At 38.5% G+C, this 15,467-nt stretch overlaps 1 protein-coding gene across 2 annotated transcripts in view; it reads right to left on the reverse strand.

Moving 5' to 3' along the window:
- Positions 1-6,017, reverse strand: part of LOC149831169 (uncharacterized) — a 56,731-nt gene extending 50,714 nt beyond the window's left edge. Inside the window, exons 1-2 of one of the 2 annotated variants that reach the window (XM_090011991.1) lie at positions 5,759-6,017; positions 3,792-3,980 (exon numbers count right to left, since the gene is read on the reverse strand). In XM_090011991.1, coding sequence (XP_089868117.1) covers positions 3,792-3,980; positions 5,759-5,959 — 390 coding nt within the window. In that variant the 5' untranslated portion in view covers positions 5,960-6,017. Of the gene's footprint in view, positions 1-3,791; positions 3,981-5,755 lie in introns of both variants that reach the window. The other variant, XM_090011990.1, reaches the window with a different exon arrangement.
- Positions 6,018-15,467: the final 9,450 nt, after the last annotated feature.

The following is a 15,467-nucleotide window of genomic DNA, read 5'->3' on the forward strand; positions in this document are numbered from 1 at the left end:
AGCCTTTTGCGAGATAGCGGTTGGATCTCCCAAATCGATGTATTTGGGAGAAGTGTGTTACAACTTCAGTTCGCGTATCCGATATGATTCAGATAACCCTGTCTAGGAGCATGTGCATGAGTTGGGTGACAGTTCTATCGAGGTACCTGTGCCATCGCTAGATCGACGCTATATCACTTCTGATGTGAGACCTAGTTTCTAGGCTTTTTGGTCAAACTAAGATAGTTGGCGCACTTCTCTCTTTCACGAGATTATTGTTGATGGATTTCTTTTAAGAAATTCATGCTCCTCCCCTTGTAGCCATACTCTTAGTCATGTACGATATGTTTGGACTACGAAGAGCAGGATGAGAGGTCTGTAGTAACCTCGAAACGTGTATTGACACTTTAAGGAAATCATGTAATGCTGATGTTCGCCTAATAGGCAAGATGCCCGTGACAGTCTAAAGGACTTGAGCATGATAAGTTGGAACTTGAATGAGTTCACTGTGGACTTCTGTAAAGCAGATGTGTTGGGGGATTTTCTGCGAGAGATCCTTACCCCTCTCATCGTGGTTGTACTTTTGAACAGGTACGTTGCGTATTTCGGTGAGTAGGATGAGAGGTGTGTGGTTGCCTCGAACGTGCAATGACGTGTGTAATTCACATAATGATAATTATGCGCCTTCACAGGCAAGATGCTCGAGTGGGTCAAAAGACCAGAGCATGTAGAATGAGACGGCGGTTAAGAAACCCCCATCGTGCCCGTTCGATATGGTTCATCAAGAGAGAGGATGGATGGTACAAAACTCTGATGGATAAGCCATTAATGGGTATTATGGGCAGAGGTCCGGCTTCTCTAGTCAAGAAAATGGGTTAAGGTAAAATATCTTTATTTTGAGTAAAATTACAAAGCTACTCTCAAAAAAAAATTGCCTCAGGGAGCATTGCCCCCTGCCAACTTACCATCCGCAAAAATTAAAGATTTATATCAAGGTAAAAATCAGGCTCCACACTCCAACAAAGATGACATAAGATGATCTGGTATGGCAATGATGCACTCAAATAATGAGTGAAAACCGATTGAAAATCGAGTGCAACTATTGCCATAATATTTTTGTTTATGTAATATTAAAGTATGAGTCTTGTGACATGTTCTTAATTACCAAAGATTTAATATTATGCATTGTTCTTGTGAGATAGATGATGTTTGATGATGTCTTATGCAACTCATAGAGACATAAATGCTTCATATGTGATTTTATGGTTGTATTTTGTGCAATTCATCATTGTTTTATGAGATGATTTTTTAGAATTTTTTCTTATTTTTCTTGAGTTTTTTGGATTTTTTTTAATTTTTTTATTAAAAATTTATGATATTTTACGATACAATATGGTCTTAATTTGGGCCTAACCGATACGGGTAATGATATGATACTTACAACCTTGCTTTATACACATGCATACCATAATAACCACTATCATTCTCGACAATTTCTCAACAAAGTTTTTTGGGAGTTCTTTTTAAGATATGGTTAATTAAAAAGGTTATAATAATTTAAAAATTAAATAAACAGTACAAAAAATAAAGAAAAAAAAAACTAACAAAAGACCTTCCTCGCTTTCTTCCTCCTTCCTACCTTCCTTTCTCCTCCATTTTCTTCTTCCCTGCTGCAATCAACCTCGTGGAGTCCTCTCTCTCTCTCTCTCTCTATATATATATATATATATATATATATATATATATATATATATATATGAGATCTGAACATATTAGGCCCCATTTCTCGTTCTGCCCCATTCTTCCCTAATAGGTTTTAAGCATTTTATGAAAGATTTGAATTGTTAGATGTGTTCAGCATGATCGATTTAGTGGAAATCGACTCTTGGATCATGTTTTTTCGACAAAAAAACATTATTTTATGAGCCAGAAAAAATGGGTACCTTCGTAGCTATTGATTTTGGATCACCGAAAAATCCTGTATACAAGTCAGACTCCGGGGATCCAAAAGCTGGTTTCCACTAAACAAAACCTATAGATCACATCTACAGTGTTAGACGTGAGAAAAAATACTTAAAACTACGATTTTTGAAGGGGCCTAACTAGACCTAACAAAAAAGAGGGCCTAAGGAACGCATTACTCTCTATATATACATATATAGATAAGTCTTTGGTGTGCATATGGTATCAATGAGTTGAAAAGTGCAAGTTGTTTTGACTCAATCTGACCCTGTAGATGTGTTCAACATAGTCAATTCCTTACAGATCAACCCTTGGATTGTGTTTTCTCAACAAAAAGTACCTATGTTTAAGTCACTAAATTTTGGTGCATTTAGGCATTGGCCGTTGAATTTTTAACACCAAAAAAATTTGTACACACACCAGATTTTGATGATTTGAAAGTCGATTCCCACCAAACAAACCATGCAGATCATAACTGTAAGGTTAGATTCTCTTAAAGAAACATGACCAATAAGATATTGCTCGTTTCAACTCATTGATATCATATGCACATCCACACTAGACCTCTCTCTCTCTCTCTCTCTCTCTCTCTCTCTCTCTCTCTATATATATATATATATATATATATATATATATATATATATATATATCCCATAAAAAATGAGCCCTAAAGCACATGAATTTTTCACATTTTCCCAAATTATCTATATATGTTTTAAAGAAAGCCATATGTTATAATAATTATAGAAATTCCCGATAAATCCTTGTTTGAAAATAAGGCCCATCGGGACCCACAAAGCTCGATTTAAGGCTTTTGCTACATCTTCCCAAAATGGCTATTTTGCATAAAAATGATTATTTTTATGTTTTTAATACCTTATTTTCACCTTTTTGAAAACAAAAATATTTCATAAAAATTCCAAATCTCACAAATTTGATCGATTTGGCTTTTTTGAACCAAATCACTGAAAATAAAATTGTGGATCAGATCACTTTTTTTGTAAAAATTATAATATTTTTCCAAATTTGTGTCACTTCAAAATTGTCCTTTTAGGATTGAAACTGCGAAAAATCCTGCGTCACCTTTTTTGTTGATATATTTCGCAACAATGTCATGATTTAATTGCGATATATCATGAGATATATATTTTGGAAATATCTTGAACACGTGATTTTTTGCAATTTTCATCAGCTGGCATTAAAAAACCATTCAATCATGATATTTTCCAAATATCATCAAGATTGATTACTATGATGCATATAGACATACATTCATATATACATACATATATAACATGACATATTATTCAATTATGATACTTCACAAAATTGGTGTCAGTAGAGAAAGAAGGATCATTGCACCCTCATTCACTTTAATAGATATCCAACCCAACCGCCTTTCACACTCCATGAGCACAGTGAAAGAAGCCTTATTTGCAAACCTCCATTGATAGCATTGATTTTCCATAGGGACAATTAAATGGCTGAGAACATAGTGGATCAATTGTGTGAAGTAGTGGGTCCCAGTCTACTACAAGAGCAGATAGACTTGTAGTTCTTGTTCTTTAATAAGGCACATATTCACATTGCTTTGAGCCTACGTGAGTGAAAAAAGTAACAAATTTTAAGCTTGTATTGCTTCCAATTGTTGAATATTAGCAATTGGAAAGTAATAAAAAGACTTCATGGTTTATATAAGACCATCAGACTAGAATAGACAGTTATATAAACATGAGAATGCAAGTGCAATTTCAAAATTCACCTTGACCTTAAAACCCAGAAAGTAATGGCAAAACTTCTACGTGACAAGATTTTTGGGAGCTAATTCATAAGGTTAGACAAGTTGTCACCTCCCCTTGACTAGCTCCTTTCACAAGCCCTGCAATATCCACAAATTCTATGGATGCTGGAACAGCACGTTGAGATTTACTCAAGTTAGAAAGCACATTCAAACGTGGATCTGGTACTGCAACAATTCCCACATTGGGTTCAATTGTACAAAAAGGAAAATTTGCAGCTTGAGCTTTTCCATTTTCAACCTGCAATATGAAATATAAGCCCCTTTATGAAACATATACAAACATAATTAAAAAATTAGCATCAATTATGTGGCCTTATTTATTTCAAATTGCAAATTCCAAGCTAGAGTTGAAGTCTGCATGTTTGACATGCAAGTGAATGTTCACTGTCTACATGTATTTTTGCCCTTATATGAACATGAGTGCACTCTTGTGAAGCATGTGAAGATATCAATATAAAAAATGGCTCAGCATATATACAAGCACCCAAAATGAGAAGGATTTTGTAAAAGATGCAAATAACAGAATATATGCATAGAATGACGAGTATGTAATCAAGTTTGACTCAAGCTGATAGCATGCAATGTCTACAAAATTTATTAAGCACGACTGACTAGTAAATGTCATGAAGCTTAAGGTATTGGAACTGTATGCTATGTGACACCAATTAAAAGACAACCAAATGCAAAATAATACTTTATGTCAATGAAATAACGAGGCCTTATGTTCATACAACCTATCACTATAACAAAGATACTTTGAGATGCAAACCTAATTTTTGCTTGTGGTCATCAAACCCACGTACTTAATGTGTTCATGAACAATATAAATGAGCACCCTTTTTTTAAAATTTTCTTCAAAATTATACTTCAGTTAGGTTCACATGTTGGAAATGTTATGGACAATGACTAGTGCCAGAACAAAGACATAATCTGATAATCATTAGGACTAAGCGATTCAGATGACAATTTGTGCTTAATTAGTTAAACAGATCCAGTATTAATGATATCAGCATAGCATAGTAACACATTCTAAGCTCAATGGCGCATTCCCATATTGATCATCTTCTCTAGCTAAAGAAGAAAGACATTCATACAAGCAAAATTTTGTTTAAAGAATATCTTATAATTGAATTACAAGAAAAATATTTGATTAAAAAGATAAAGCCCATTTTAACTTGAAACTATGTTTCCGTCAAGCTTCTTTTAAATTAACAATTCATCACATTGATGCGTTCTGCACTTATCAATCTAACACGAAATCCATAACAAGCAAACCCATCGCCATCACAACCACAACATAACTAGCATAGAGGACAACCAACTCCAATCCAAAAGCCAACTTCTCCTCCACACTTTCTCCACTTAAATATTACACAAAACAAGCCTATATCCAGCATCTTCTTTTCCTTTCGAATTAACTATATCCACCAATTCTGTAAACATTCTAATGAATTCATAAAGAACAAATTCCGCTTCCAAAACCATAAAGCAAACACATTCTTCATCAAAAAACCATTAAATTCAACACGAAAACAATTACAAAATCAAAATGCCATTCTAAATATACAAATTGTGACCCTAAAAACCACCAAAGTAGCATCCACGAACAAAGGAAAAAAATGATTCTTAATTAGTTAAATACCAATTCTCTAGAAACAAAACCACCAACGATTTCCCTCAAACAAAGATAAAAAATAAAAAAAGACATTCTCAATTACTTAAATACCAATTCCCTAAAATAAAAAACCACAAACAATTTATCTCATTCAGCAACAAAGCAACCCAATTATCTTTAACTTCAACAAAATGTTGTCAGAATTACAGACGACAAACTAACACATAAAACCTACTAAAATATCATCCGTCGACAAAGAGGGGACACGAAAAAAAGGGAAACGAAAAGAAACGATTAAGAATCACTTGAACACCAAGCAATTCCGCACAAATGAACACCACCACCAATTTTTCTCGTTCAGGAAACACCAACACCAAACCAACGAACTAAGAGATAACCACCACTGCGTTGAAGAGAGTCGATTTTCCGACGTTGGGGAGGCCCACAATGCCTGCCCGCAAGCTCATGCTGATCCTGCCACCAGAGGAAAACCGCCTCAATGGGACTCGGACGCTGAAGCCCAGCTTCAAGAGGGGAGTGCCGTGGATGGAGGCCCTCCTGAGAGGGAGCCCCAGAGAAGGAAGAAGATGGGTGCACGCCATTTCTCCTCCTCTTCTTCTTCTGCTGCTGCTGCTGCTGCTGCTAAGCTTACTCAGTGGCTCTGGTGATAGCGTTGAACACGTTTGAAAAAAAATAGAGGCTAAAAGGCGAAAAGGTTAGGGCTGTCATGGGTTGGAGGTTCGACCCACACTTGGTCCAGCTTTCTTTTCTATGTCACATGACAGTGACACGACATTTAAAGTGTGTGCCATGAATGACACGAAACGAACACACCATGACATGCTGACAACATGACTGACACGACATTAATATTTTTAATATTTTTTAATGTGGTCATTTTCTCATGCAGGCGGTTGCTGGTAGGCAGCAACGCATCTCAAAGCCGTTCGTCTCACCCAGAGCCGTACATGTGTTTTATGGGGCCTGAGGCCGAGGGAAAAAATGAGCCCCCTATTAATAGTAGGAGTTCGGGGGCAGCGCCTCTGATTTTTTTTTAAAGAATCAAAATAACAATAAAATTTGCATTCACATTAAACAAATATAATATTCCAAATATTTATATTATATTAAATAAAAATAGGGGAGCTCGGGCCTTAAAAATGGGCCCCTAAAATTTTTTTGGGCCCATGGGCCCTGAGGCCCGAGCCTCATTGGCCTGTTTACAGGTCCTGGTCTCACCAACTCATCTTGTGAAATGTCAAGATAGATGGTTTTGGAAAGGGGAAAGCCAGGGAAAGCCAAGTACCTGTGTTATTACAAGAAGGTGTGGTGCCCTGGGCCCTGATCTTACCGCACGCCACCTATTTGTGGATTTGACTAAGAGCGGGGCATGAAAGGTAGCAGGGAGAGCCCTTATTGTTGTTAGATGGCATCCTGGTATGCCAATGAAAATCAAGGAGAACCATCGAGCCTCCCTGTGGACAAGACTGTTTGACCTTCCCGTTGAAATGTGAAACCAAGCAATTGGAAGGTATAGCTAGCCTGCCTGGAAGATGATTTTGTTGGGGCCGATTCATTTCATGAGAGCCTAGAAGGAGGGTGTTGTGTATTCTCCCCTGAAGATGCAGGGTTTGCTAGAGTGCGTGTTCGAGGTCCGAATGAATGCCACGTATATAAGCACATGGGACTCGTATCCCCATGTGTGTCAGTAGGGGTGATCGGTTCCAAGATGGATGGTTCCTATTCTAGAACCGAAAACCATCTGCTAGGGGCTAGTTTTGCAAATTGCGAACCGTGAACCACCCAGTCGTTTCATGAATCCAACCAAGAACCGAACCACCGGTCCAGTTTGGTTCCGGTTGAATCCCAGTTACGGTCTTAATGCTTACCCAATTTTCTGCAAAGAAGTTATGTTTTACCTTTTTGTAAATGGGACTATAACCATAACATTCCAAAACATCTTAAAATAAAACATTTTTTGTAAATGGAACATCCTAAAATCATAACATATAAACCATAATATCTTGAAACTTCACAAAGATCAAACCACAAGTACACAAAGGCCTTGAGCCTGTTTGACATATAAACGAAGTCCGGGGGGGATATCCTGAAATCTATTACCTTATCCTCAAAGTCACAAACAAACAAAAAATTCCACAGAAAAAAAAAGAGAAAAAGCCACAACATATAAGTTCATATTATATATAGGACTGATTCGGTTGGGTGGTTTTCACCCGAAATCGGAAACCGAACCAGTACCCACTGGTTTTAAAAAATTAGAACCAAGAATCGAACCATACCCACTGGTTACGATCCAAAATTAGACGGTTGGGTACGGTCCGATCCGGATTAGTTGGATCGTGGTTTTTTTGCTCACCCCTATGTGTCAGCATCACTTAGTATCCGAGTCTGGTGTAGTTGCAAAGACTTAAGTACCCTTTCTTGTCATTTCTGCCATGAAATGACGGTTCGAGAAAAGGACAAAAATGTCCTCCATCCAGAAAAAAGAGGATGATCTTAACTCTTCAAAAGTCCAAACATTTCATTTTTGCCCTAAGCAGTAAACTCCTATGTTGCCAGCGGATCACCCTTTGACAACGCACCATCTGTTGTAACAAGAGCTCTCTTTGAAAACGTACCCTTTGTCATCGTCTGCTACCATCAAAGCATCGTTTGCCATCGCCTGTTGCTGCCAAAGCACCCTTTGTTGTCGTCTATTGTCGTCAGAGTACCTTTTGTCGTCGTCTGCTCGTGAGAAATAGTTCAACTACCCGAGGAATCGACATTCTGTCTATTGTTCATCATGATACTAAAGTGCAAGTGTCGAAGTGAATAGACAAAGAATAGCGATTTACAACAGAAATAATAGTGGCAATATCAAACCGATTAGACATAGAGCAATGATTTACAATATATATCAGATCAGAGAGTAACGATTTACAGTAGAAATCAGATCAGAGAGTAGCGATTTACAATAGAAATCAGATCAGAGAGTAGCAATTTACAGTAGAAATCAGATCAGAAAGTAACAATTTACAGTAAAGATCAGATCAAAGAGTAGTGATTTATAGTAGAAATCAAATTAGAGACTAGCAATTTACAATAGAGATCAGATCAGAGAGTAGCGATTTACAATAAAAATCAGATCAGAGAGTAGCGATTTACAGTGGAGATCAAATCAAAGAGTAGCGATTTACAATAAAGATCAAATCAGAGAGTAGCGATTTACAATAGAAATCAGATTTGATCTTTGTTGTAAATCGTTGCTCTCTTATCTGATTTTTAGTGTCAATCGCTACTCTCTTATCTGATCTTTGTTGTGAATCGTTGCTCTTTGATCTGATTTCTACTATAAATCGCTACTCTCTAATCTGATTTCTACTGTAAATCGCTACTCTCTGATTTGATCACTACTGTAAATCGCTACTATCTAATCTGATTTCTATTATAAATCACTACTCTTTAATTTAATTTTTACTGTAAATTGCTACTCTCTTGTCTGATTTCTACTATAAATCGTTACTCTCTGATCTAATTTTTACTGTAAATCGCTAGTCTCTGATTTGATCTTTATTGTAAATCACTGCTCTTTGTCTACTCAGTTTGACGCTGCCACTATTATCTCTGCTATAAATCGCTATTCTCTGTCTACCCAGTTCAACATTATTACTATTATCTCTACTATAAATCGCTATTCTCTGTCTACTCAGTTTGACGCTTGCACCCTGGTATCATGATAAACAATAGACAAAATATTGATTTCTCTGGTAGTTCAACTATTTCTCATAAGTAGATGATGACAAAAAGTGCTCTGACGGCAATAGATGACAGTAAAGGGTGCTTCAACAGCAACAAACGCCGACAAAGGGTGTTATGATGGTAGCAGACGACGACAAAGGGTGTGTCGTCAAATGGACCTTCTGTTATAGCAGATGGTGCATTGTCAAATGGTAATCCAGAACGTTTAGGGTGAAATATTGTGAGGAGCTCTTGTTACGGAAGAGGAGTTTACTGCTTAGGGCGAAAACATAATGTTTAGACTTTAAAGAGTTAAGATCATCTTCCCTTTTATGGATGAAGAATATTTTTGTCATTTTCTAGAATCATCATTTCATGGTGAGAAAGGGTACTTAAGTCTTTGTAATTGTATCCGACTTCGATGCTAACTGATGCTGACACACACAGGGATACGAGCCCCATATGCATACATGGCGCTCATTTGAACCCCCAAACACAAAATGTTTGTTATAGTGCATCTTCGGGGGAAGGGGGGGACATATAACCTGCTTCAAAGCCTAGAACACTAACCAGGCACATGTACACGCGTGCTTTCATGTAGGTAGGGAAGGATTAGCTAAGGCAAGGTGACACTATAGGAGGAAGAGGGCAACTCTATCAAGGAAGCCAACCCTTAGGGAGGTAGGAGGGTTGCAGGGTCCAGAGGGAAGGCATGATAAAGGGGAGAAAGGTGGCACAACATCTGCCAACTCTTTTAGGGATGCACAAACCAACAACTCAGCTTGACGATAGATTTGCAATACAAGGAAAGCACCCTTCATGGATTTTCTTTCACTAACCCTTAGAATGAATCCCACCTCAAGGAGATGGCCAATAGCTTAGAGAGCCCTCAACCTCTCAAGAATGGTGATGGAAAGTCACAACCTCAAGAATCAAAGGGTTGTCCTTAGGGGCTTAGAAAAAGGACAAAGGTCAAGCAAAAGTGAGGGCCTTAGCAAACTCATATGAAATAACTTTTTTATTCTTGAAAAGCTATTTTCAAACAGCTCATGGGCTTCGAGAAGCTGAAGATAGGAATGAAAAGAAGTTGTAGATAGATTATGTTGGGAACAGAGAGAAAGGAGTATTTTGGTGCAACAAGTCAAAGGGGAACAATATGAGGCAGTTTAAAAACATGTCCCCCTCACAGTAAGCGCCAAGTTCCGTTCTATAAGGAGGACCTTGGCTATAACCCCTTGTTGCCAGCAGATCTACAACTACCCAAAATAATGCTTAATTCCCAGCCAGACGGAATCATATGGAAGGATAACATACAAGCCAAAATCTCTAGCTCATCAGTTCAATAATGGAATGGTCTGATTTGGAGCAAGGGCCTTCTACCACAAGTATCTTGGTATGTCCATTTAGGATTGGAGAACCGGCTGGTGACCCAAGACAGAGTATGCAAAAGTTTGGTTCGGGGTTGTGTTGGCCAACAAGCATTTCATGTGCAAGCACGAAGGTGAGAAGCAAAGACTTGGATAACACTCACAGTTTTGCAATGTATTGCTAGAAATGTTGCAGATGTATCGAATTACGCTCTTTCCAAACAGAGGAGATCCTCCATCAGCATACTGCACCTTCCACCATTGCTTCCCTTGGATGCAAGAAGGGCCGAAAATGAGGCTTTTGATGCAGTATAAGAATTGTAGCCATTGAGGACATAGCCAAGCCATTTTTAGAAGGTTGTGTTCTGATGATTCTTCAACTGCTTTACACATAACACACATGCTAGCGAGATTGATGACTCTGTTTTTAGTCAATTGACAATATCCAAAGGAATGTTTTGGTTCTGGGCAACAACCCCAACACCCAGATGACTTTCTTCGAGAAAGGGGTGGGCGGACCCACTGCTCCATTGGCTCTGATGAATGAAGCCAACGTGAAGACACCCGAATTGCTGGTCATTCATAGCCAACTGTCTGGTTCAACTCGTATATAATACACCAAGCTTAACTATTGTAAGAGTTACTGCAGTTAAGTTGTCTCAAATTCGTGCAATTGTCGTTTAAGCTTAATGAACCAACCTGAGTTTTCTGACCAGCAATCTTCTATTAGGTAGTTTTTGGACACAACTATCTGGTATAGTCTTAGATAGGTTTGTGCAAGAAGTGTTGGACCTAACCAAGTGTCCAACCAGAACCGAGTTTTATCACCTTGGCCTAGTTTGAACATAAGGAGCTGCTGGAAGTCATGAATCACAGACAACCAATTGCACCAAATGACTCATCCTCGTTTCCACTTGTTGCATATGTCCCATTGTTTAAGGTTAGGATGTATATCACATTTGTTCCGTAAAAGGCAACACCATGGCACATTGTCAAACACCACCACCATATGGCTAACAACCTCCTGTTGGTTAATGTAGGATCACAAACACCTAAACCATCAAGATCAATGGGCTGAGCGATGAGCTACTAATGCACATTATAAGTCTTTTTTGCCTGACCATAGGAAGTCCCTCCAAATTTTCATAATTCTCTTGCCCAAATTTTCAGAGATTTCAAAAATTAAAAGTAAGCATAGAGGTATTAAAGCTAGGATGGACGACAAAGGAGATTTTGTCATTCATCTAAAGGATGATTTTTTGAACTGCTGTCCATTATGAGATGGTAGAACAGACTGTTGTCCGGTATTGAAAATGGCAAAACGGAAGTGTCATCCGCCATGGGATGGCACAGTTGCTTCACCGTCTGCTATGCCGAATGTGGAGATAAGCTTTGAGGCTTATATCTATCTCTTTCCAATGCCTTGCAGGTGTTTCGGGGTAGGAAGACTCCTCTTGGACAAACCTTCATCCGAGAGGACTTTCTAGGATAGGTCTTATCCCCCATTTGGGATAGTCTAAAATTTATTTGAGTTGGATCTAGACCTCAAAAATCCATTGATCCATATCATGTTTCGAACTCTATAAATAAGAGCTCACCCCTATAATCTAATAATATGCAAATTAGATATTTAGATTTGAAAGTGTTGGTCATGCAAGAACAAGTCTACTCAAGCCCTGCCAATACTTTGTTCTCACATCATTGAAGAACACTCGAACCAACATGGAGGTGTTGACAGACGAAAAAGAGCCTAAAAGCAAAATGAACTTCCGAGTCTGAAAATGGTATTTTCCATATTCCTAATCTATTTATTCTAATTTCATTTATTATTTTGATTGGGTACTAAATATATTTTTTTATCTTTTTGCATACCTGAATCCGTGGTGGTGCAATCTGAGCTATGGAGATTGAAAAACCTGCTTTGAATTTACCTTTTCTTCGAGCAAAGGATGGTCAAAACTTGCAAATAACATCCCCACATTAAAAAAAGAAAGAAACCTGCGTAATCCAGTTAAGTTCCATCTTCCCAAACCTTACAAATTTTTATCAACAATTTTTGGCAACCATGATGGGATGCCGCACTTTTTTTTATCTTCATAGCTAGAATTGCATTGCGCAAATTTTTTTAGCCCTAACGGACCCAAAATCTTTATTATTTGGTTTTCTATCTTTGTTTGGATGGCAAACCATGTTTTGTCATCCGCTGCCTTTGGCCATCCACTGACCACGGTTCAAAGACCCGCATGTCAACAAAATCCATTGTCTGGCAATGTTTTTCCATCAGACTTACATCGTCCATCGAACTCTAGTGTTTGTAGGTTTTGTCATCCACTTTAGTACAGTTTGCAGACCCTCGTGTCTGCATGTTCTATCGTTCGCAAATAGCATCGTTTGCTGCAGTGCCATCCGCAGACCCTCATGTCTGCAGGTTCTGTAGTCCATAGATAGTGTTGTCTGTTGCCTTTGGTTGTATGCAGACCCTCATGTCTGCAGGTTCTACCATCCGCATACTCTCATGTCTATAGGTTCTGCCATCTGCAGATAGCATCATCCATTGTAGTGTCGTTCTTATACCCTCGTGTCTAGCATTGTCTGCAGACAGGGCCGTCTGCTCTACCTACAATCTCAACAACTTCTGCCATTGACCCAATAGGTTTTTATTGTCCGAACGACTAACATTTGTGCATTGTGGTGCATATCACCAATGTTTTTTTTTTGCTTCTCTTTAATGGATCTTTTGTTTAGTTTTCTTTAGCTTGTTTATCCCACAATAGGTTGTTTTGCATTAGATACATACATCAACATCAGGTTTAGGTTATATCACATCTTAGAAATCTTTGCTATTAATTTTCATGTCATATAGAAGATAGAAAAATATAGCCTCCAATAAGTTAGAGTTTTGTTTAGGATACTACTTGATCTCATTATATGCTCCTCAGTTTTTATCTTCCTCTCTTTTAGTTAAATAACCCTTCTTTTATTACATTTTTTTTTAAATCTCATGTCCTATCATTTGGATATTTAGATCCTCTCACTAGCACTCTTAAGTTTTTAACTTGACTATATTGGTGGTGGTACCATTAAAGTTGGATCATCCACACTAGTACTCTTAAGTTATTAGCTTAGGTATTTCGGTATAGACCCAGAAGGGAACCTTGAACCCTAGAACTTGAAGAGACCTCACAGATCAGTGAATGCATCTTTCGAGAAAAACTAGGGTACACATTGTTTTTGAAAATTTGTCGTTACTTGTTTGGGCCTTTGTGAACCAATTATTTGGGGTATAATGTATATTCGATCTAAGACTCATAAATTTAATCAATCTCAGAGGAACCACCTCTGGAGAATCCCATATATGGGATGTCACCCCATATGATGCAAAACATTATATTCGATGAAGATCCTAAAGAAATGACCCACATGAACATTCCTGATGAGTCTATGGATGACCAAAAAAGGGGAAATGCCCCGATATTTCTTAAGTTCAGCTCATGACAATACTCTCATCGGTCTCGTAAATCCCTTCAAGCAGGTTACATGATAGGTAGTTCTAGCACAGATGAGTCTACCAAAAGATAAATTTATGGGAGCTAGAATTTCAAAGATTAGTCTGAAAAATGATACCCTTACCAGTCTCGTAAAGTCCCCCATGTGAGTTACGAGACTCATAAAGTCCTCCATGTGGGTTACGAGACAGACAGTTCTAGCACAAATGAGTCCACTAAAAGACACACCCTAGGATCTCACATTTCAAAGTCTAGTCCAAAGAAAGGTATGTGTTAGCATAAGCAAGACAAAACATGAAAATGATAGAGAAAAAAATGAGAAAGATTCATATGAATCCGAATATAAAAAGGCACGAGCCAATAGAGAGACTAGAAGAAGAACCAGACAGACTCTAGAGCCACAAGAAGATAGAGAATATAATCAGTGGAGAAAATCTCAAGCGTCGGACGTGGAGAGTAGAGTGTACAAACCCAGGCTGACCCATCCAATCCAAACCATGTCGTCTGAATCAGACAAAAATATCAAATAATTATAAGACATATTTTAGAGCCTAAGCTCGAGAATAAGATACATGGACATAGATCACAGAGAATACTCCATGGATGACTTCATTGCTTCAGGAGTTAGAGTTTGTCTCTCCAATTCTAACTCTTGAAGCCAATATGTGTATATATAAACTACGAAGGGATGTTCGAAGTGACACAAAGAGAAGATAGTGGTTTATGCGAAGAAGGCAGTATATAAGAGGGATCCGTGTTGGTGAGGTCATTGGGAGACAATGGGTGCGAGTGGGGGAGGGGCCAAGCAAATGGGGGTGGTAGGATATGCGACATGGTGAAGTCGAATGGCGGGAGAGACAATGGTGAATATGAAAGTAAGGAAGACAAATAGAGGGTGAAGTGAGGAAGGAGTAGGTGGCAATATGAATGCGCATGAGCGGTTAATAATGGAAGGCTGAGGGAATGAGGGATCAAATTGCTTTATTGGTTTCGCATGGGTGAAGATGTCCTGGTCCATCAATTTGGAAGGTGAAGCGCCAAGTCGGTTATGGGTGGGTTTCACGAGGAAATGAGTGGGCATCTCACCAAGGTAAGGAGAGGGTAGGATGGGTTGGAAATGAGTGGCAAGCTGAATCATTTTAGAAAGAGAATCACCAAAACATAAAGGGATAACATCATTTGAGAGGGCGTGAGTCAGGGACAACGGGCTACCCCCTCTGTCCCAACCCTCCCTTTCTTCTTTTTAGGACAAGGTTGCTGGCAACCTAAGTTGCCAGTGACTGTTCTATTTTTTTTCTTCACAGTGGAGATAGGAACAAAGGTCACCCTCTATTCCGGTTTGCCCCCATCTTATTCCCCATATGCATGTTGACGACCATTTGCCGGATTACGACTTTCCACACCGCCTCTCTCTCTCTATCTTTTATAGATCAGAGGGATGTGAGAGGTTTGTGGGCCTCTTTATATAGAGGCCCACTTGTAACCCCCCCTCTTCCCTC

This window comes from Nuphar pumila, chromosome 7, assembly GCF_984573655.1.
Source record: "Nuphar pumila chromosome 7, dmNupPumi1.hap1.1, whole genome shotgun sequence".
Taxonomy (NCBI): Eukaryota; Viridiplantae; Streptophyta; class Magnoliopsida; order Nymphaeales; family Nymphaeaceae; genus Nuphar; species Nuphar pumila.